Source organism: Manis pentadactyla, chromosome 4 (genome assembly GCF_030020395.1).
Source record: "Manis pentadactyla isolate mManPen7 chromosome 4, mManPen7.hap1, whole genome shotgun sequence".
Taxonomy (NCBI): domain Eukaryota; kingdom Metazoa; phylum Chordata; class Mammalia; order Pholidota; family Manidae; genus Manis; species Manis pentadactyla.
Window position 1 is genome coordinate 57,959,815 of NC_080022.1, and position 21,694 is coordinate 57,981,508.

At 35.3% G+C, this 21,694-nt stretch overlaps 1 protein-coding gene across 5 annotated transcripts in view; it reads left to right on the plus strand.

The window, feature by feature from the left end:
* Positions 1-21,694, plus strand: part of LRRC7 (leucine rich repeat containing 7) — a 496,164-nt gene that overhangs the window by 110,666 nt on the left and 363,804 nt on the right. For all 5 annotated transcript variants that reach the window (XM_036890160.2, XM_057500317.1, XM_036890162.2 and 2 more), the window contains one exon: positions 10,568-10,665. In XM_036890160.2, coding sequence (XP_036746055.1) covers positions 10,568-10,665 — 98 coding nt within the window. Of the gene's footprint in view, positions 1-10,567; positions 10,666-21,694 lie in introns of those variants that run through there.

A 21,694-nucleotide genomic window follows, 5' to 3' on the forward strand; every position in this document is an offset into this window, starting at 1 on the left:
GTAATGCCAGATGTTGAGCTTTACGGCAAAACTACAGTGTGCCAAGTGATGTGATCCTTTGTTATGACCCCATAAGTTTATAGAAAAAGCAAAACTTTTAAATGCTCCTAGAATTATTGCATAGTTCTGTAATGTCCATCTGAGTCCTTTAGGCTGTTCAGGTAGTCACTCAGGCTCGAATACAAACTTAATTGTGTTTGCCCCAAAACCTATCTTCCTAAATAGATGAGTCATCCCAACTCTTCTTCCCTTAGCAAAAGATACAGTGTGTTCCATCTTCAAGGTTAGTATAAGATATGAAGTGATTGAAAGTATTCATGCTTTAAAACATCCTACAAATTATAAATATGATTCTGATAATGTTTTCCTTTCTTCTCATTGATGAGAATCATAGTCATCTAACAGTACTCACTTGATTAATCATAACAGTTCACTTATTTAAAGAAAATGCTGAGTGTCTTCTGTGCCTCCACACCATATGCAGCAAATCTAGAGAATTTACTAAGAGAACATTGTCCTGACATTAAAAAAAAATATCAACTCTTCTTGACTGAGAACCATTGGCCTGGGGCTCTAACTACAACTGAGATTCATCAGGGATAAGATGCAGAAGAACAGGTTGAAGGCAGAACTCTGGGGAAGAACTTGGTCTTTACATTCTTGGATTATGAAGACCATGGTGTCATTTATATTATGTATTATAGTATATGTTTAGATATTTATGTACATTTGAAAAGTTAATATTTATTTATATTTGCCAGCTCTCCCCTTTTCACTCTGAGAAATACATGCTTTTCTTACAAAATATTTATAGTCCTTCCACACACATTTTTTTCTTGTATCTGAACATCTACCATATATATATGATAGTAGTTCCATTTCTGTGACTTAAAAAAGCTCCAAGTGAAAGTGGAATGACCTGAAAATGAGCAGAATAGTTCCTTTATTTAGGCAGCCATGCTAAAGTGGGAAGACCAGCAGGAATCAGAAAATCTGGATGTGAGTTGGCTTTGCTGCTGACCTTGGGCAAGTGAGTCTCGGTTTCTTCCACCTGTACAAGACTAAGCCCACAGGCACTTAATGAGGAATAATAAATAATATATAGGAAGATGTTGTGTAATGGGAGATCACAGCGCCGTAGAGGGCATACATTTATTTCTTACACTATTCATTCATTTGATCATTTAACAATGCATATTTAATTTTTACTGTTCTCTGTGAATTGTGGTAGATCCTCAGGGATGATGCAACTTCTACCCTCAGGGAATTTTAGTGGAGGCTGGGGGCGATAAGATGTATGTGTAGGACTCTGTCGTAGGAGAGAGAGACAGGATAGTTGGGAAGGTGGGCAAAATCAAAGGTTTCCAGAGGAGAGATGATTTTGTATTTCAGTGGCATTAGTCTTCTCACTGTATTAATGTTGACTGAAAATCATGAAACCCAAATGTTAACACGGGTGTTTTTTTCTTCCTTTAAAGTCAAAGCATTATTGAGAAGGAAAGAGACAATGGAGAAAATTAATCAATGTAGGCTTACAAATGTATTAAATTGTATTAATTTCTAAATGTCAGGTAGTTATACTGTATTTCTATATTTCACTTTGTTCAAAATACAATTTTAAGGAAATAGTTTCCATGTGTTACTAAATTTTAAAAATGATGGATAGTTCAGGTATAATCTTTTGTAATCGTAACTTGAATGGTAATAATTGTATTAAAGCACCTACATTTTTCCTTGTTTTTTAGTATAGATTTTTCTCACATAATTATATTGTTTCAACATTAGAACTTTTTCAAGAATTTTCACTATTAATGTATTGCTTCGACATTTCCATCTCTGTTTTTGCTCTTGAGAGTAATATGAACATCTGTTGAATACTGTGGTTGTACTGATTTATTTATTATGCCTTCTTAAATTTTTGCCATCCTGATGATGTTATTCATTTTGTAGGCAAGTATATCTATTAATCTATCCACTTAATCTATATAGTTTTAAGGGAATTATTTTCTGAATCACTCTGAGTTTAGTGAACTTAATTGGTTTTAAATAGGAGGGAAGTAAATCAGTTTGAAAATGAAATTTTATGAATGGTGTGATTCCTAAATTTATTAAGAGCTTGACTTTTTCCCATTGCTACACATGCCCTTCTAATTAATTTCATAGATTTTCTTGGAACAATTGTTTGCTACAACCTCTAGAGAGTAAATTATGTAACATTCACATTCCAGTGTTGATTTTTTGTAGAATCTAGATTTTTAAGAAGTCCATAATGGTATTCATCTACTTTGAATTCTGTTTCTTTGAAAAAGGGTGGGAAAAATATCTATTGGGCTTTTCATTCTCTAAATGGGTGACATGGCAATGTAAAACAAGTTTCTCTTCTCTGAAATGATTGATGATCCTTGTATTTTTGGTCAATCATTGGTCTTAAAAATCAGGCATCTGACTCTTTTCCAACTTGACAGCATGTCATCTACCTTTCTGTACCATTAAGCATTTCATTCTCTTTCTAAGCAGTTTAAATGTAGGTAAAATATGATTACTTTTCACAATAATCCTGCTGTTTAACTTCAGTTTGTTCTTATTATCTATCAACTCAGTATATTTTGCTGAGATAATTGGGTATTGATCATTTTTGCACTGTCATTTGCAGTTCAAATTTGATCTCCAAAAATACTTGAGACCCTTTTTAATGCGTAGTGTATGGTTAATATGCATGCACAGTTCTAGTCTGGGCTTTGGTTCACTGTGCTGATCGGATTCAACCTTCCTGAAAAGAAAACAGCAGCTCAGTGATTAAAGCAAGCGCACTTTCCACTGCTTTATCACCTCTTTCCCCTTTTTTTCTTGAATCTAAGACAAATAAGGAATTCTAAAAGGTCTCGGGGGTGACCTGGCCTTAGAACTTGGAGTGTGGATAGTCACGGCATGCTGTCCCCTTATTCTTCTCTTTACTGTGGCAGGTCAGAGTACTAACATTATTTCCAAAAACAGTATAGAAATCTTATTCTTCCTTTTTCCAAATGCATGCTTAAGCAGATTTCCCTTTTTTAATTCCTCTAATTTTTACTTATTTTAGCTGGCCATGAATTATTTCTGTGGAGTTTTTAGACCTATAGATGCATAAGTCAAAGTGAGAGTAACTTATAAATATTCACTATTTTAAGATTGATTGAACATCTATGACTCATTTGGTAAGAATCCTGCTTTATGAGATGCTAGAGGAAAGAAAACACTGGCAATATTTTCTATGCATAGTGGCATTAATTAAGAAATGAAGACTGAGATTTGGGAGTCAAAGGACCAGCGTGCAAGTCCTTGCTGTGGCTGTCACCTAATTGCTCAGACTTCCAGCTAGCTCATCTATAAACAGTGATGTACTAATACCTATTTCAGAATTTTCATGAAAATAAAATACAATAAATTATGGGAAAGTATTTTAAAAACTGTAGTGCGCTATATCAAAGCCCTCAACTGGCGTAGAACCTATTTGAGTAAAGGGCAAAAATATTGATATGAAGAAAAGTATTAGCTGGAAAATCACTAGTTACTCCTAAATGTTTAATAGATATAATATGGAAGATTCAGAGGACATGCACTGAATAGATGTGAAATGGTTGAATTTGTTTCTGGGACTTAAAAATAGGCCTTCAAGGGTGGGTAAAATTTGTAATGAAAAGTGGAATCTTCTAAATGTTCCTGCCAGGAAGGAGCAGGCTTCATTTATCCATTCATTAAACTACTTGTTAAGTATTTATGGAGTGTTTACTGTCCAGGCCCTGTGCTAAGGGATATCATGGATAGTAGAGTAGCTGTAGAAAGAAAAAGATGTTTGACTTTTGTCACATGATTTATATTTTAATATTTAGACTGGTGAATTTACCACAGAGTACCCTTTTTACCGCAATGAAATGCTAATCTGATTTTTTTTTGTAAAAATGTTTGCATTTGGTTAATATGATTTAATTAAAGATAATTATTGAAATGTAATTGAAATATTTACATTCCTAGAAACTAATAAGTCAAGGAATTTACTCTTCATAATTTATTTTATAAATACTTAAGTGATTTAAAAAATTCCTTAAGGAGTTTTTGGGGGCCTACAGAGCACAAAGCCAAAGGGCTTGCAGATATTCAATTAATTGCTTGTGCACTGAATTTCATTTTATGTATATTGTTTATTTATCATATAAGCCCATTTAAGCACTGCATAGCTCCAGTTTGGGTTGTGCTCACAAGGCAGCAAATAAGCTCAATGAGAGGGAAAAAAATAGCCTCAGTATCTCTGGTATCTTGTAAGAAAGACAAGTTGATCTTACTTTTTAATTGCTCTTTTGATGTCATGATTAAATCCATTTTCTTTGATCATAATCCCCTGTTCCTGGTGGGGGCACCTGGTGCTGATGGGGAAAGTTCCCAGAGAGCTGCATCACGCTGAGGACGGGAGCTCCCTGATGGTCTCCCATCCCCTGGGCCCTGCAGTAAAGGGAATCCAGGCTTGTCTGACCTGCTCTCTCATGTCTGGTCAGCCTCGGCAGCTGGTAAAGAGGGTGATGGGAAGAGGCTGTTGTTGAGTACAAAGTGATGGCCTGCTAGGAAACTACCAGGAGATGCCAGCGACTGACTGAGGGGAAGCATATGGGTTGGAGATAATGTATATAATTTATAGTGAATTTCTTAAGTCCCAGCAGTCTTTGGAAGATCACTCACTAGTTCAACTATGTGGGTCATACAAATGATCCCAAGAACATATATCTTCCCTTGGGGTAAGATTAGGAGAGAGAGATTTATTTATTCATTCAAACAACAAATACTTCATGAATGCTAAACACTGCTAAATTCTTCCAATGAAGTGGCAGTTAAAACCGGCATTGGAGCTTACAGTCCAGGAGAAAGGGACACATTAAATAGAAATTCCAGATTAATATACAATTACAGTTTGTGATAACTATTATGATGTAACACTCCAGGATGCGGAAGTGGAACCATATTTTGGGACCTAATTATATTAAGGGTTCACATGATCCCTCAGTATCTCAAAAAGTGATATGTTAGTGATGACTACAGGATAATTAGGAGTTATTCAGATAGATTAGGAGGAGGATGATTCAAGGCAAAGGGAACAGTATCTGTGGAAGCTCTGAGATTGCAAGGAGTTTCAAATGTGTTGCAAGGCACTTAGATGTGCTCCACAGTTGAAAACCGCAGTTGCATGAAAAAGTGTGTTCCTGCAAAGAGGCACCTAGGTTTCTGTGAACCAGTTCTATAGTGAGGAGTTAAGTTGTTCATTTGTCTCCAAAGACCTGCATCTGGAACACCTCTGGATTTTACGTACCTGCTGTAGTTGACTTTAGTTCAGAGATCTTCAGTATTGAATGTATTTTTTACCAGTTAAGTGCTCAATAGGGGTTTCTAGATATGCTGTATTGTCCACTACAGTAGTCACATATGGCTATCAAAATTTAAATTTAAATAAATTGACATTCAATTAAAAATTTAAAAATCACTAACTCAGCTCCCCAGTCACTCCCGCCATATTTCAAGTGCTCAGTAACTGAGTATGGTGAGCAGCTACTGTATTGGACAGCACGTATATAACACTTCCATCATCACAGAAAGTTCTATCACATAGTTTGCATAGTAGTTTATAGTATGAGCTCTGGAGTCAGACAGATCTGGATTTAAATCCTGATTTTTACACTTACTTGCTGCATGATCTGAAGAAAGTTACCTAACATCACTGAGCCTCAGGTTAACCATGGATAAAATAAGAATGATATAGATAAAATAAATATAAAGAACTTAATACAGCAACCTGTCACATAATAGGTATTTTAGAAATACCGATTCCTGGTACGTCTGTTTTCTTAACCCAACTCCCTTGTCTTCTAGTGACTCAATCAGTCATTCCCCCTCTTCCTCCTCCATGTTGTAGAAATTCCTTTATCCTTTAGTCACACCCCCAACCTAATACACAATTCAAAATCAATCCAAACTTGTTTTCTAATCCAGCTGAATATGCCAAATCTTATTGGCAGATTCATTTCACTATTGAGATTATGAGCCTTAAGAATGGGCAGCCTGTAGGTTCACCTCACCTGGTTGACCCTAGGCAACTTGGTAAGCCTCGGACTACGCCTCCTTCGCGACTCTTCCCACTTTTGGTAGTGCCTGTCCTAATTGCAGTCTCCTCACCAGACCCTCACCTCTCCTCTGTATCAGCAGATGACTATCTCCTGGAATTAGTTTATTGAACTTCCCTGTCCTACACCTCCAAATGTATACTTTTTTATTAACAGGGGTTCCCAAATGCCAATATTGGTACCAGTGTAGGCTACTTTAGAAGCCCTTGATTAGTGTTAAAAAAAAACACTCTACCTGGACCTGACCCTAAGCTACTGAATCAAAATCTTTAGTACTGGGAAAGGGAGAACCTGTACTGGCTTAATGCTCTTAAGGTGATTTTTGTGACCTAACTAAATTTTGGGAGACATCACCAAGTGAGTTGTAGACACCTTTGCTCATAACCTCTGATTTCTTTTTCATGTTGTTTAATATTAATCTGGCTGCCTCTTATTTCTTCCCAGCATTTGACATGTAGGTTGCACTTTTCAGAGCTCTTCAATGAGTTCTTACAGTATCTGTCTTGCCTGTGGTCATCACACTTAATCTCTCCTTGCTGAAACTGTTAACACACTCCTGCTGGTGGCTTGACAAGCTTGGGAGCAGCTAAAATGGCTCCTTTCCTGTGTCCTGGCTGTGCTCCAAGACTTCATTCATGGTCATTTTGTCTGGCCATTTATTGCAAACTGTAGATCATAGATGACTCTGGAGGAGGAGGAGTTCAAGCAGCCAGAAGTATAATCTCGGAAGATAGAGGGTTCCCAGTTATATAATATTTTGGACACAAACATTGCTCTGGAAGCTTTTAATTTGATTCAAAGTGTGTTGTCCACTGGGAATAACATTTAGCACTCCAGAGAAAAAAACAGGACTTTCAGTGCTGTTTGACTTATTTTTTTCATCTATCAGTGTGTTGTATATATAATTTATGGTGAGTTTCTTTGGTACCAGTTACCTTTTTGGTGCTTCTCAAAAACTAAAATGATGTTGATAGAAGCAAACATTTCAGTGAAAATAGCTAAAAGATGAAAAAAACATGGAATTAGCAGATCAACATATATATATATATACACACGCATATATATTTATGTAGTATTATATTTATATCTACTATGTATACTATTTATGTATAAGTATAATTAATATAAATATTGATATTATGTTTAATAAGAATTTCATCACAATTAAATTATGCATTACATAGTAGAATCTCAAGTAGTCTCCTAGTGGAATTCAAATAAATAATCAGACTCATGAAAATAATGGATTAAGAAACAACTAGAAAGAGACAAAAAGTCAGAGAACCTTGATTAAGTCTCATTTGAGCCTCTTGCTTCCTTTGTGGCCATGAGCAGGTCCCTGAACAATTCTGAGCCTTATTTTCCACAGCTTCAAAATGATCTTTCACAAGGTTGTTGTAAGGATTAAATGGAATAAATAATAAATGGGAATCCATTATAAGATATATTAATTGTTCTTGCTAAGGTCAAAAGACACTTTACAGTTTTTGTAATATCTTCTAAATCTCTAGAAAAAATCAGTTTTGTAGCACGTCATTTAATTAATAAGAGTAATGGCTCACTTTTATCCACCTTAGTATCCTTGGGAGATTATCGTATAGTAAATCTTAAATCTTATTGAATAGAATGATGTATATTTATTAAGTTCTTCATTTCTGAAAATTGTCAACTCATGTGCATGAATGTTTTATGTTTTTCTAATAACCAGAACATTTATTTAACCAGAAATTTTTTTCTTCAGTAGAGCCATCTGTTATTTTTTTTATTAAATAAAGGCCAGTTTTCATATTTTTTGTAACATACTGAACATTTAAAATATCTGTTTTTTATTTTATTGTTATTTGGGATAATTATGACCAATAATAACTTCATTTGCTGGGCTTTTGCACTGTGACAGACACAATGTATAACATTTTATACATATTAACATATTTAATCCTCACAATAATCTTATGAGATGGCTAATGTTATGCCCATTTACTGATGAGACAGTTAAGACACAAAATGGCTAAGTATCTTTCTCTAAAGTCATCCTTTACAAGACAGAATGGGAGTTTGAGCCTAGGCAGTCTGAGTCCAGAAGCTAGGTTTAGCCCGTTGAAGCCATGCTCCATGGCTGCCATTGCTTAATCTCCTGCGGATCTGTTTGTGAGTGTTCCCAGAACGCAACCCTGGGGCTCCGTGATTCCTGGGGCGGTTGACTTGGGGATCCTTGATACAACCTTATAAGTAAAACTCTCCTGGAGTCCTGGTAGTACCTTCTAACTTGTGTTTCAGTATTTCTGACATGCCCTCAAGCATTGCTACATGGAAATCAATTAGAGCACTTTTGTTTCCACATGTTTGATAATCAGAGATATAAAAGGAAACATAACAGCCCATCCAAGAGACTGGCTTACATATATTTCCAGCCAGATACATGTCATTCCTCATCAGAGTGTGATCACTGGTTTCTAAAACCGCATCACAATCTCATGCAGACGTTTGCATGTGTGGGTTATGTTTACTGTGTTTTACTGCCTTGAGCTTGTAAAAACTAGTGAGTAAATTGTGAGTCACTGAGACTGTAATTATAGCATCATGGGAATTCATGTGTTTGCTGAAACATGTAATCAGAATTGTGCATTGAATTAATTAGAGTCAGACATTAGAAAATTTTATACAACTTAGTTTGCATGGCTAATCCTTATGGTGAAATTGCAGGCACAGGCCTGGAAGTTTAATATGTTCCCCATACATAGCTCCAATGCAAATTACGTCTTAAAGTCTTCAGGTTTTCCCTTGGTTTCCTATCATTGTTTTACTATTACCTAAAGAGAAATAACTATTTTTCTCACTTGACATGAGCTTCAAGTGAAACTAAGGTTGAAGTTATCATCATACATTGAGAACTTTTCTTGTACTTTATATACTCAGGCATGGACATATGAATACACACACATGTACACACTTTCACACAAACACATAATGCAGCTCCTACATATGAAAGGATTGATTTCAGAAAGTCTATTTGGCAGAGTGTTTTTAAGAACCACTGACAGTTTCCCATAGGAATAATATTACTATTCTAGAACGAAAGATTACCCCATACATCACACTATTTTAAATAATTCTTTCATGGGGTCGTCCCTTCCCAAGCTTCCTCTCTATACATCAGAAACAATCCTCTGTACCACTAACCCTAGGAGACCCTCCAGCACCATCACTCTTTACAACCATGCTGTTTTCAATGATACATGGGCTATAAGCACCATTATCAAAACCAGTGATATCCCATTGGAATAATTATGATTGAAGCTACATTTATACTTTCAAAATGATAAATAAATATGATGGTTTTGTTCCGAATTTCAAATCCTGAGCACTTGGTAATTTTTCATGTTATCAAAACGAGTAGAGTGCATCGGTGACACAGAACTGTAAGGTTTACTAAAGCCAGAAAACAGTGAGCACAACATATATGCTGTTAAACATGCTACCGAAGTTGCATTTGATGCATTTATTATTACTTCTGGTTGTCAGCATTGCAGTGTTGCTAATAACCGAAAAGTGTGCTAATTATATTAACTACTTATTCAAGAAGTCACAATCATACGCATTAGAAAACCCCTCCCAATTTAGTCATTTGCATGGAAGTAAAGAAGCAATTCCATGCTTGAAAACTGATACTCACAATGTTAGAGACCGTTATGTTCATTTTTTTCTAAAGGCGCACCTGATTTTGGATAAATTTGTTTTCTTGGCAAGTAATGACTCTCTAGTCAGTAGGTCTGTGCTTTAGTCAGCTTGGGCTGCTGTAACAAAATACCACTGACTGGGTGGCTTAAACAGCAGACATTTGTTTTGCATAGTTCTGGAGGCCAGAAAGTCTAAGGTACTAGCAGATTCAGTTCCAGATGAGAGCCCTCTTCCTGATTCACAGATGACCTCCTTCTCATTAGGCCCTTATATGGCAGAGAGAAAATGAGAGAAAGAGAGAAAGCGCTAGTCCTCCTTAGTCTTAGAAGAACACTGAGCCCATCATGGGTGACACCCCTTTCATGCCCTCATCTAAATCCAAGTACCTCCCAGTAGTTCTACCTCCAAATACTATTACTTTGAGGATTAAGGCTTCAACATATAAATTTGGGGGTGAGGAACACAAACATTCAGTCCATAACAGTATCTAATTGGAGAATGTACATATGAATTTCCTCTACATGGTGTTTTTACACTTTTCTAAATTGGAATGCCTTGGAAAGTTGGATACTCCCCCATTCACCACAGTCCCTGCCACTCCCTGCTGCCTTACTCCTTGCTAGCTGCTCAATGGAGTTGTCTATAAAGCTTCTGTAGGTACTTGAAATATTGACTCTTGACTTAGACCATTTACTTGTCAAAATTTATCAGATTTTTGTATTAAAATACTCTTTTGACTCTTTTAGGATGGAGAACCTAATAAGGGGAAGGAATCCCCCGCAATACCAGAGAAGTCCTTGTAAAGAAGTTCGTGCAGCACTTCGGAAGAGGCCTGAAGAGGAGTGTAAGTATGTTTAATAAGATTAACTATGTGCTAGACAAATTTTGGTGAGTAGCACTGTAAAACTAAAGGGTTAACCTTTAAATGATCAGTCAAGTAATAGAGGTTCCAATATCTGTTGAATCAAATTTAATTTATATTTAAAAACATTTTATCACCTGGTAGCTGGATTCAGACACTAAAACATTATTTCTTGTGTTCCTCTTGTACTTCAAGATGTTCTACTGATAATTGGGTTCCATGTACAAATGAGATTGGAAATGAATGTATGACCTACCACATCTTAGATATTCATACCATAGTGTGAATGTTTCTGAGAAGTCCTGAATTGACAAAAAGTTTGAAATGTGTTTAAAATCATCATTTTCCAGTTTCATTTGAGTACAGTGCTCTCTCAACATTTTTTTTTAACTGAGGACTCTGAAAAATACTGTATTATATACTAAAGAATAAATATCTAAAGGTAAGTAAATATAAACTCATTGATTAAAGAGAAACATTTGATTTAATGGAATTTAGGAAAAGATTTTAAAAGATGGAAAATCATTTTACCATATCTTCATACCATAAAGTCATTTTATTCCATCTTCAAACTTTAAATATTAGATATATTACTGTCTCTAGAAATTTCATTTAAATATTTCTAGTCTGTAGCATTGTTGGAAGTATTTGACATATTTGCATTTTAAGTTTATAAGATGACCCCTAATACTAACTTTCCTCATGGTATTTGCATACAATTATTTTCAGGAAACTAAATCACATTCCATTATGCCAAAAATTTATCTGAATTTTGCACTTTTATAGGAACTTACATATATAAGGATAGCGCTAATACAATGGGTTCATTGGCATATACAGTTTAGTAGACTTTTAAGAGTACATTGGCATTTTTAATTAGTTTGAAGTACCCTGTTCTGAATAAAGACCAAATGCAAGGAAGCTGGGCACACTCATGTCAAGTAGAATATTTTTGTTTTGCTTTTTTTTTTGCTTTTTTTGAGAGAGCATGTCTTATATTTATTGATCAAATGGTTGTTAACAACAATAAAATTCTGTATAGGGGACTCAATGCTCAATGCACAATCATTAATCCACCCCAAGCCTAATTCTCGTCAGTCTCCAATCTTCTGAAGCATAACGAACAAGTTCTTACATGGTGAACAAATTCTTACATAGTGAATAAGTTCTTACATGGTGAACAGTACAAGGGCAGTCATCACAGAAACTTTTGGTTTTGATCACGCATTATGAACTATAAACAATCAGGTCAAATATGAATATTTATTTGATTTTTATACTTGATTTATATGCGAATCCCACATTTCTCCCTTATTATTTTTATTATTATTTTTAATAAAATGCTGAAGAGGTATGTAGAAGCAAGATAAAGGTAGAAAACATAGTTTAGTGCTGTAAGAGAGCAAATGTAGATGATCAGGTGTGTGCCTGTAGACTATGTGTTAATCCAAGCTAGACAAGAGCAATAAAACATCCACGGATGCAGAAGATTTCTCTCAAAACAGGGGGGGTGAGGTTCTAAGCCTCACCTCTGTTGATCCCCAATTTCTCACCTGATGGCCCCCCTGTGACTGTGCCTGTCTTAGGTTGTTCCTCCCTTGAGGAATCTTACCCGTCTCTGGCTAACCAGTCATCTTCCGGGGCCACACAGGTAAATGTAAAGTTAGTAAATGAGAGAGAGGCAATATTGTTTGAAAAGGTTAGCTTTTTACTTCTTTGAAGATTTAAGCCCTGTGGCTTTTATGCCCAGTATTTGTCTTGAGGTATCTTTACCACTTGGAAGAATTATGATACTCGGTAAATTCGATTTGAGGCACGAATGCTATTTAAGGGTTGTAAGTAGGAAGGAAGAAGAAAAGCTATAGGAGTAGCAGACGGAAGAAAACATGGGAAGATTGATTATTTCTTTGACATATCTTCTTGTAGAGTAACTTAAGCATGTATAGGTTTTTAACTACTAATTAAATTGCGTACACACATTAACATAATAGGAATACAGTTACATAACCAAAGCAGACCTATAATTACCAGCCATCTCCAGTGAAACCAAGAAAACCAGTTAGGCACCCTAGGCATTTGTGAAAACTTATCTATGATATGGTGGATATTGTCCAACTGAACTTGAACAGTCTGAGAGAAATCAGACAAATTAAAACAACCCATTCCTGGGGACTGTTCACATCCCATATGTTCTTTTAACAGTAGATAGTCTGTAGTCGTAAGATTTTGGAGCGCTACAACTTGCACTTCTCCTAATTCTTGGTTGAGTTCCAACAGTATAGATCCAGTCAAATTTGTTGTTTGTTTTGCTTTTTTATAATAAAATCAATAAACAATCTGAATGAGATGGCTTCTATGTCATTCAATATAGTGTTAGTTTGCTTTAAATTGATAGATTTATAGCTTCTAATACTATAAACAATAGCCAATTAAAACTAAAACTTGAAAATGAAGATTGAGTTCATGAGCATCTTAAAAACTACAAGATGCAGACTCTTGCATAAATGTATTGCTTTTTTATTGGGTTCATAGGAAACTTTGGAGTTTCTCCTTTATGCTTGTTTAACACTGTCAACTTAGGCTCTGGTATGATTATGCAGATTTTATTTAAATACTTATAAGAGATTTTTGTGAATAAATCTATAATTCTCACAGAATTGCTATTTAACATATACAGTAATTTTTCAAGCCTTTTGTACTGAACTGGTCTAGGCCAGAGGTTGACCAACTGTGGTCCATTGACCAAGTTCAGCCTGACACCTCTTTCTGTAAATAAAATTTTACTGAAACACAGCCATCTCCTATGTAGGTATTGTGTATGGCTGCTTTCATACTACAAAGGAAGTGCAAGTGGCATGACAGAGACTATGTGGGCCATGAAGACAAAGAATTTTTCCTGATCTTTACAGAAAAAGGCTTTTAAATCTGGTGTGAACTATTGATTCTCAAAGTGTGGTTTCCAGATCAGCAGCAGCAGCAGTATCTGGGAATTTGTTAGAAACACAAATTTTAAAGGCTGTAACCTACATCTACTGAATCAAAACTTCTGCAAGTCAGGTCCAGTGTAGGAGGTTCTGACGTAAGTTCAAGTTTGAAAACCACTAGCCTGCATCAAATGACTGACTGCAGATGATTTTAAATCGTCATGGATACAAAAGACAAATGTTAATAGGCATATTACAGAGTTAAGTTTCGTTGACTAATGTAAAGTACATAATATAACTGATGTCTGTGTTGTAACAATTAAGCCCCCATCAACTGGATTCTGATGGCAAGTTTTGGAATATTACTACAGGAATTCAGCTAGATTGCTACATTATTATTATTATTATTATTTTTTTTTTTTATTGAAGGGTAGTTGACAACAGTATTACATTACATTAGTTTCAGGTGTACAACACAGTGATTCAACATTTATATACATGATAATTCTAGGTACCAGCTATCACCATACCAAGTTGTTACAATATTTTGACTATATTCCTTATGCTATACATTACATCCCGGTTACTTATTTATTTTACAATTGAAAGTGTGTTTATATATATATATATATATATATATATATATGTATATATATATATTTTGTGAGGGCATCTCTCATATTTATTGATCAAATAGTTGTTAACAACAATAAATTTCTGTATAGGGGGGTCAATATTCAATGCACAATCATTAATCCACCCCAAGCCTAATTTTCGTCAGTCTCCAATCTTCTGATGCATAACGAACAAATTCTTACATGGAGTACAAATTCTTACATAGTGAATAAGTTACATGGTGAACAGTGCAACAGCAGTCATCACAGAAGCTTTCGGTTTTGTTCATGCATTATGAACTATACACAGTCAGTTCAAATATGAATATTCATTTGATTTTTAAACTTGATTTATATGTGGATACCACATTTCTCTATTATTATTATTTTTAATAAAATGCTGAAGTGGTAGGTAGATACGAGATAAAGGTAGAAAACAGAGTTTAGTGTTGTAAGAGAGCAAATGTAGATGATCAGGTGTGTGCCTGTAGATTATGTGTTAATCCGAGCTAGACGAGGGCAATAAACATCCATGCATGCAGAAGATTTCTCTCAGAACATGAGGGGGGAGGTTCTAAGCCTCACCTCTGCTGCTCCCCATTTTCTCACCAGATGGCCCCCTGCGACTGTGCCTGTCTTAGGTTGTTCCTCCCTTGAGGAATCTTACCCGTCTCTGGCTAACCAGTCATCTTCCGGGGCCATACAGGGAAATGTTAAGTTGGTAAGTGAGAGAGAAGCCTTATTGTTTGAAAAGGTTAGCTTTTTACTTCTTTGCATATTTATGCCCTGTGGCTTCTATGCCCAGCATTTGTCTTGAGGTGTCTTTACCACTTGGAAGAATTATGATACTCGGTAAATTCGACATGTGGCACAAGTTCTATTTAAAGGTTGTGATTAGGTAGGAAGAAGAAAAGCTATAGAAGTAGCAGGCAGAAGAAAACCTGGGAAGATTGATTATTTCTTTGACATATCTTCTTGTAGAGTAACTTCAGCATGGATAGGTTTTAAACGACTAATTAAATTGTGCACACACATTAACATAATAGGAATATAGTTACCTAACCAAAGCATACCTGTAATTACCAGCCATCTCCAGTGAAACCAAGAAAACCAGTTAGGCACCTTAGGCATTTGTGAAAACTTATCTATGATATGGTAGATATTGTCCGACTGAACTTAAACAGTCTGAGAGACTTCAGATAAACTAGAACAACCCATTCCTGGGGACTGTTCATATCCCATGTGTTCTTTTAACAATAAATAGTCTGTGGTTGTAAGATTTTGGAGTGCTACAATTTGCACTTCTCCTAATTCTTGGTTGAGTTCCAACAGTATAGATCCAGACAAATTTGTTGTTTTACTGTATGCACAGGCCAGCTTAGATATCTCCTTCATCATTCCCATGGCAAGTCCAGGAACTGGTGGGATGAGTGCATCTACACCTGTGGCAGTGCGTGGATCTTTGTTGGAGTTTTTTTTTTGCTGATCATCTTCTGTCATGAGTCTTCCCGAGAGTGCTGATGTTGGAAGTTCTTTTTCATATCGTATCTTAGTTCATTTTCGGGGTAGCCAAATTAGGCTTTGATCCTCTGTATAAACACAAACAGACCCTTTGCCTACACTTTTATATGCCCTTTATATCATTGTGTAGAACTCATTAGAGGTCACCACATAGGAGCTGCTTTTTTTTTTTTTTTTAATCATTAATCTACACTTACATGACAAATACTTTGTTTACTAGGCTCTCCCCTATACCAGGTCCCCCCTATATACTCCTTTACAGTCACTGTCCATCAGCGTTAGATTGCTACATTATTGAACATGGAAAGACATAACGAAAACTAGGAAACCTACAAATGTTATTTTCTTCAAGAGGTCTTCATTATCCCTTATTATTATAATGAAACAGTTCTTCTTGTCCTGTTAGATATCAGTGTTAATTCCCTAAGAAAGAAGCCTCCTTTTTTAGAATTGAAGTAGCATTTCATATTAGTTAATTAAAACATTAATTTTAGAGTCACACAGAAGGGTTTTTTCTCTGTTGTGGTATTTAATGTGACTAGAGGCAGAAGCCTCAGTATTATATTTTTTAATCTAAGACTCAATTTACTGTATCTTAAAAATGATAATAATGATAGAGCCTACCTTGTAAGGTTGTTTCAAGAAGAGAGAGATTTATATTAAGTACTTGGTACAGAACCTGGGACATAATAAGTTTTCTTTTCTCTCTGTTTCTTTTCACTTGCTATTATTGTTTTTCTTATTTCAAAGTAGACATTGGTGTGAAGATAGTAGAGCATATTTCTGATCACAAAAATACCACCACATAAATTACCACCACTAATTTTAGAAAAAAATGCATGGCAAGGAGCAAGTTGTAAACAAATGACATAAGCTGAAATTCTTGCAACAGTGTTAGATAGTAATTTGTGTTAGTAATTGGCTCACTGCATGACATAGTTCTTTTTAATTCTACAAATTCAGTACAAGATCCAGACCAACACTGGGGTCAACTCTCCTGGAAAACGGCCACTGTGGAAAACCATCATAGCAAGCTAAATGGTAGTGGCTTCCCTTTACTGAGAATTGAAAGGAATAGTAGACCATGACTCAGATTATAAGATCCTCCAGATGCAAGGAGAGCCCTCTTATTTGGAAATAGTGAATATAGGAAGATTTTACTAAATAGCGTAATTCACACTGCTTTCTTTAATAACCCTTTATACTATTTTATAATGTTTACAATGTGAAGATCAACATTAAGTTACCAGACATAACTCTTAACCAAGTATTTCATGGAATTATACCTAGCTATGTTGCATCTAACATAGTGAAGCATGTTTTCAGTAAAAATAAATTGCTTCTTGTAAAAGACAAACTTCTAAGTGTGCTCAAGTTGTATGAATGTAATGTAAGTTTCATATATGAAAATAAAAACTTTTTCCTCAGAACTTCAGCCCCATTCAGCTCCAGCCCTAATTCTTGTTCTATTTCCAGGCAAACCTTTCTAAAGAGTGACCAGTGCTTACCGCATTTATTTACCTCCCACTTACTTCTTCAAACTCATAATCCAGCTTCTATCCAGTCACTCACTCTACTGAAGCAGCTTCCATGCAGACCATCAATAATATCTTACATTGATATATTAGTTTTCTATTGCTATGTAACAAATTACCATAAATTTAGTAGCTTAAAACAACATTCGTTTATTATCTGTTTCTGTGGGTCAGGAGAGCAAGTAGGGCTTAGGCAGGTTCTCTGCTTCAGGGTATAACTAGGCTGAAGTGTCATCAGAGGCTCAGTTGAGGAAGAATCCACTTCCAAGCTTACTTAGCAGACCTCGTCCTTGTGGTTGTATGACCAAAAGCCCCACTTTTTACTGACTTTCAGCTGGGGTCCACCTTTATACTTTGGAAGTCTCCTGCAGTTCCTTGCTTCATATCCACTCTCAATGTGGCTGCTCACTTCATGGAACTAGCAAGGAGACTCTCCCCTCGAGGAGGGCCCTGTCCTTCTTTTAAGGGCTTTGACCTGATTAAGCCAGGCTAACCCAAGACAATTTCACTTTCGATTAATTCACAATCAACTGGTTTAGGACACTAACTATCCCATAACCATTTTTATATCCTGTTGTCTAGAAACAAGTCACAGGAAACAAAAGCAACAATAAACAAGTAGGACTACATCGAATTAAAAGACTTCTGTGCAGCCACAGAAACCATCAACAAAACAAACAAAACAAAACAAAACAAAAACCTACCATATGGGAGAATATACTCATAAATGATTTACCCAGTAAGGGGTTAACAGCCAAAATATATAAAGAATTCATATGACTCAACACCCAAAAAACATATAATCCAATTAAAAAATGGGCAAAGGATCTGAATAGACATTTTTCCAAAGAAGAAATACGGATGGCCAATAGGCACATGAAAAGATGCTCCACATTGCTAATTATCAGGGAAAAGCAAATCAAAACTACAGAGAGATATCATCTCATACCAGTCAGCATGGCCACTATTCAAAAGAAAAGAAATAACAAGTGTTGGTAAGGCTACATTGTTGGTGGGAATGTAAATTGTTGCATCCACTATGGAAAGCAGTATGGAGGTTCCTCAAAAAACTAAAAATAGAAATACCATACAACCAACTAATTCCACTTCTAGAAATTTACCTGGAGAAAACTAAATCTCTAATTCAAAATGATAATGCATCTCTATGTTTTTTGCCACATTATTTCTAATAGTCAAGGTATGGAAGCAACCAAAGTGTCCATCAATAGATGAATGGATAAAGATGTGGTACATATATACAATAGAATATTAAAAGAAAGAAATCCTGCCATTTGCAACATCATGGATGGACCTAGAGGGTATTATGCTATGTGAAATAGACCAGGCAGAGAAAGACAAGTACTGTGAGAGTTCACATATATGTGGAATCTAAAAACAAACAAAATCGACAAAATAGCAATTGAACTCAGAGACACTGAGAAGTGACTGGTGGTTGCCATGGAGGAGGATTTTGGGTGGGTGGGTGAAATAGGTGAAGGGTATAAAGATTCACAAAATCTCAATCATAATCAATTAGTCACAGCAATGAAAGTACAGCATAGAGAATATAGTTATTAATTCTGCAGTATCTTTCTATGTTGACAGATACTAACTATACTAGCTGAGGTAAGCATTTAATAATTTAGATAACTGTCAAAAAAATTTTTTTAATTGAACTAAAAAATTTTTCAAGTAACACACAGGAAGCAGGAAAAAAAATAGAAATACAGGAATGAGAAACCAAGGGAACAATCAGAAAACAATAAAACAGCAGGCAAGACTTAATATCAATAAGTGCATAAAATGTAAATGGTATAAATACCTCAGTTAAAAGGCAGAGCTTGTCAGACTGGATAAAAAAGCAAAACGGTATATGTTGCCTATAAGATATTCCCTTTAAATGTAAAAGGTTGAATATATGTCACACTAACACTATTTAAATGAAATCTAGAGTGACTATATCAGGAAACAGTAAGTTTAAAGTAAATATAATAAACAAGGTTATTCCATAATAATAAAGAAGTCAGTTTATCAAGAGGACATACCAACCATAAATGTTTATGAACTCTTATTTTTTTCTTAGTTCTTTTTCAAATTTATGTTTTCTTAGTCTTTGTTTCAATAGCTTTGCTATAATGTCTTTTTGTTTTTAATCTAATTTTCAGTAGCTATGTAATTCTTGGTAGTATTGTTGTAATTGTGGCCTATTTTTAAAAAAACACTCTTGGTTTCATATAGAGAAATATTTCTGAAGGTATAATTTTTACTCAGAAGTACCTGAGAAAATACTATGGAAACTAAAATTCCTATCTATTCAGTTTCTGAAAAATAAGAAAAATTCATTGAATAGTTTTTTTTTCTTTATTTTACCTTGTAAAAGTTAAATTTATGTTAACTTAATTACATCCTTTTGGCAGTGATATTATACTTTTCCTTAATATAAAAATCTATTTAATATTTTCAGGAGATAACACTTAAAATTATTTTGTTTTCAAATGACTGCTACCTTTCTAAATGTCAAAATATTCTTGTGTTAACCAGTTTGGTAAAAATCATAACAATTAGTCATGTTCCTGCCTTCATGTTAGTTCTTGAACATGATTTAACCTTTTCCTGGTGATTTAAGGACAGTTTTATTAACACCCTATAATTGTAAAATGTGGTAACAGAATTCCATCTGTGCTTTCCTCCATATCAAGTTGTCAGCAGTCACTTTTGCTGTGATCTTGCTTTTTAGCTATGCCTTCTTTTGACATTTATTTTTATCACTTTAGTTTATACTTCAGGGAGCTGATAAACCATCCTTGTTAAGACCTGTAGAATAAAGATATATCAATGAGTCAAAGACTGGAAACTAATCAAGCCTTGAATGATTTATAGTAAACAGGATAAAGAAGTGTGGAACATTAAGTGCAATGTAGCAGTGGATGCCTTAGTTCGAAAGATCCTGAGGCTACTGTTCTAGTTGACTTCATCTCTGGTCTGTGCTGGGTCCCTGATACTGGTGTTCCTTACTATGTCCCTATTTCAAACCATGTCTCAATGACTCAGCCATGGTGTGTTGACTTGGTGCCACTCTGATCTCACTCACTTGGTGAGGGGCTTAGGTGTTGGAGGATGGAGGGAAACCTGTTATCTACTAAGGAAATTTGATGAAATCCTCAGGCTGGTGGCACCAGTCTATACTGTGATAGATGTCACATATGTGCATCATAATGTCAGTGTGCAGAGGAAGAGTTACTATTCCTGGGCTTCACTTTATGCTAGAAAACCTTCTAGAAACTCCTTGAAAATGTTTCCTATCATTTCACTATCCTAAATTGGGTTATATCGCTATTCTTATACTCCAAGAGAATGCTATGAACTCATTGGCTTAAGCTTTTTAGCTATGCTTCTGGACCAATCACTTTCAAGAGCTGGTTTAGTATTAAAAACACTCTTAGATAATCTATTTGCCATGTGGTATAGCATAAGGATATTCAACATTATACCCCAGATTATCGCTTATACTATACATTTGTCTCTATATACTCAGGTATCCAAAAATATTTTAGGTTTAGGAATGGGAACAAGGGACAGAAGAGATGATACTTGGGCAATCAGGAATCTGAGTGCTGATATTAAAGTGACTTCTAGGCCTCTGTATATTCAGTGTTCTCTTGTCTTATCTAAGCCCAGAAGTTTGTGAGCAGTTTATGTTGCCGTTATCTTCAGTTTTTCTTTTAACTTTCTTAAAAATCCCATTTCTTTCTGGTTTGGAATAAGAACACTTCGGCATCTCCCTTCCCTTCTAGGGCCAGCCCTTCTTCCTCTCAAGCTTAAACAATAATTAGTCATATTTTATAGATGGAGCTATTGGATCTTAGGCATGTTAATTATCACACAGCTAATAAGTGCCAAAACTGGAATATGCACCGAAGTTTAACTCCAGAAACTATCGTATTCCTACTGTTCCGTCATGTATAAACTGCACACTATGTTCTGTCCTCGCTTCAGCTCTCCAGGATTCACTTTTCTGCTTAACCCTTAAATTTTTTAAAATATCATATATACAGAGAAATGCATGTAACATGCATGGACAACTTAAGAATTTTAAATTAATATTCATGCCTAAAATATCTGAGTTGCTGAATTGCACAGTCCTACCCAGCTCTGCTCATCGCTAGTTCAGTACCTTCTTCCAGGTGGCAGTCTTCCCCAGTCCTCATTGCTTAGGTCCATCTTCAAGGTGATCATTTCTTAAGTCCTACAACAATGGAATAATGTGTATGACTTAGTACAAGAGCACTCAAGAACAACAAGTAGCTAGAAAATCTTATTAAATGTTACACTTTCTATTAATACCTTAGATTGTGATTATACCGTGTCATAACAAAAACTGAATTTGCACTCCGAATTTTATTGACATACCTGAAAT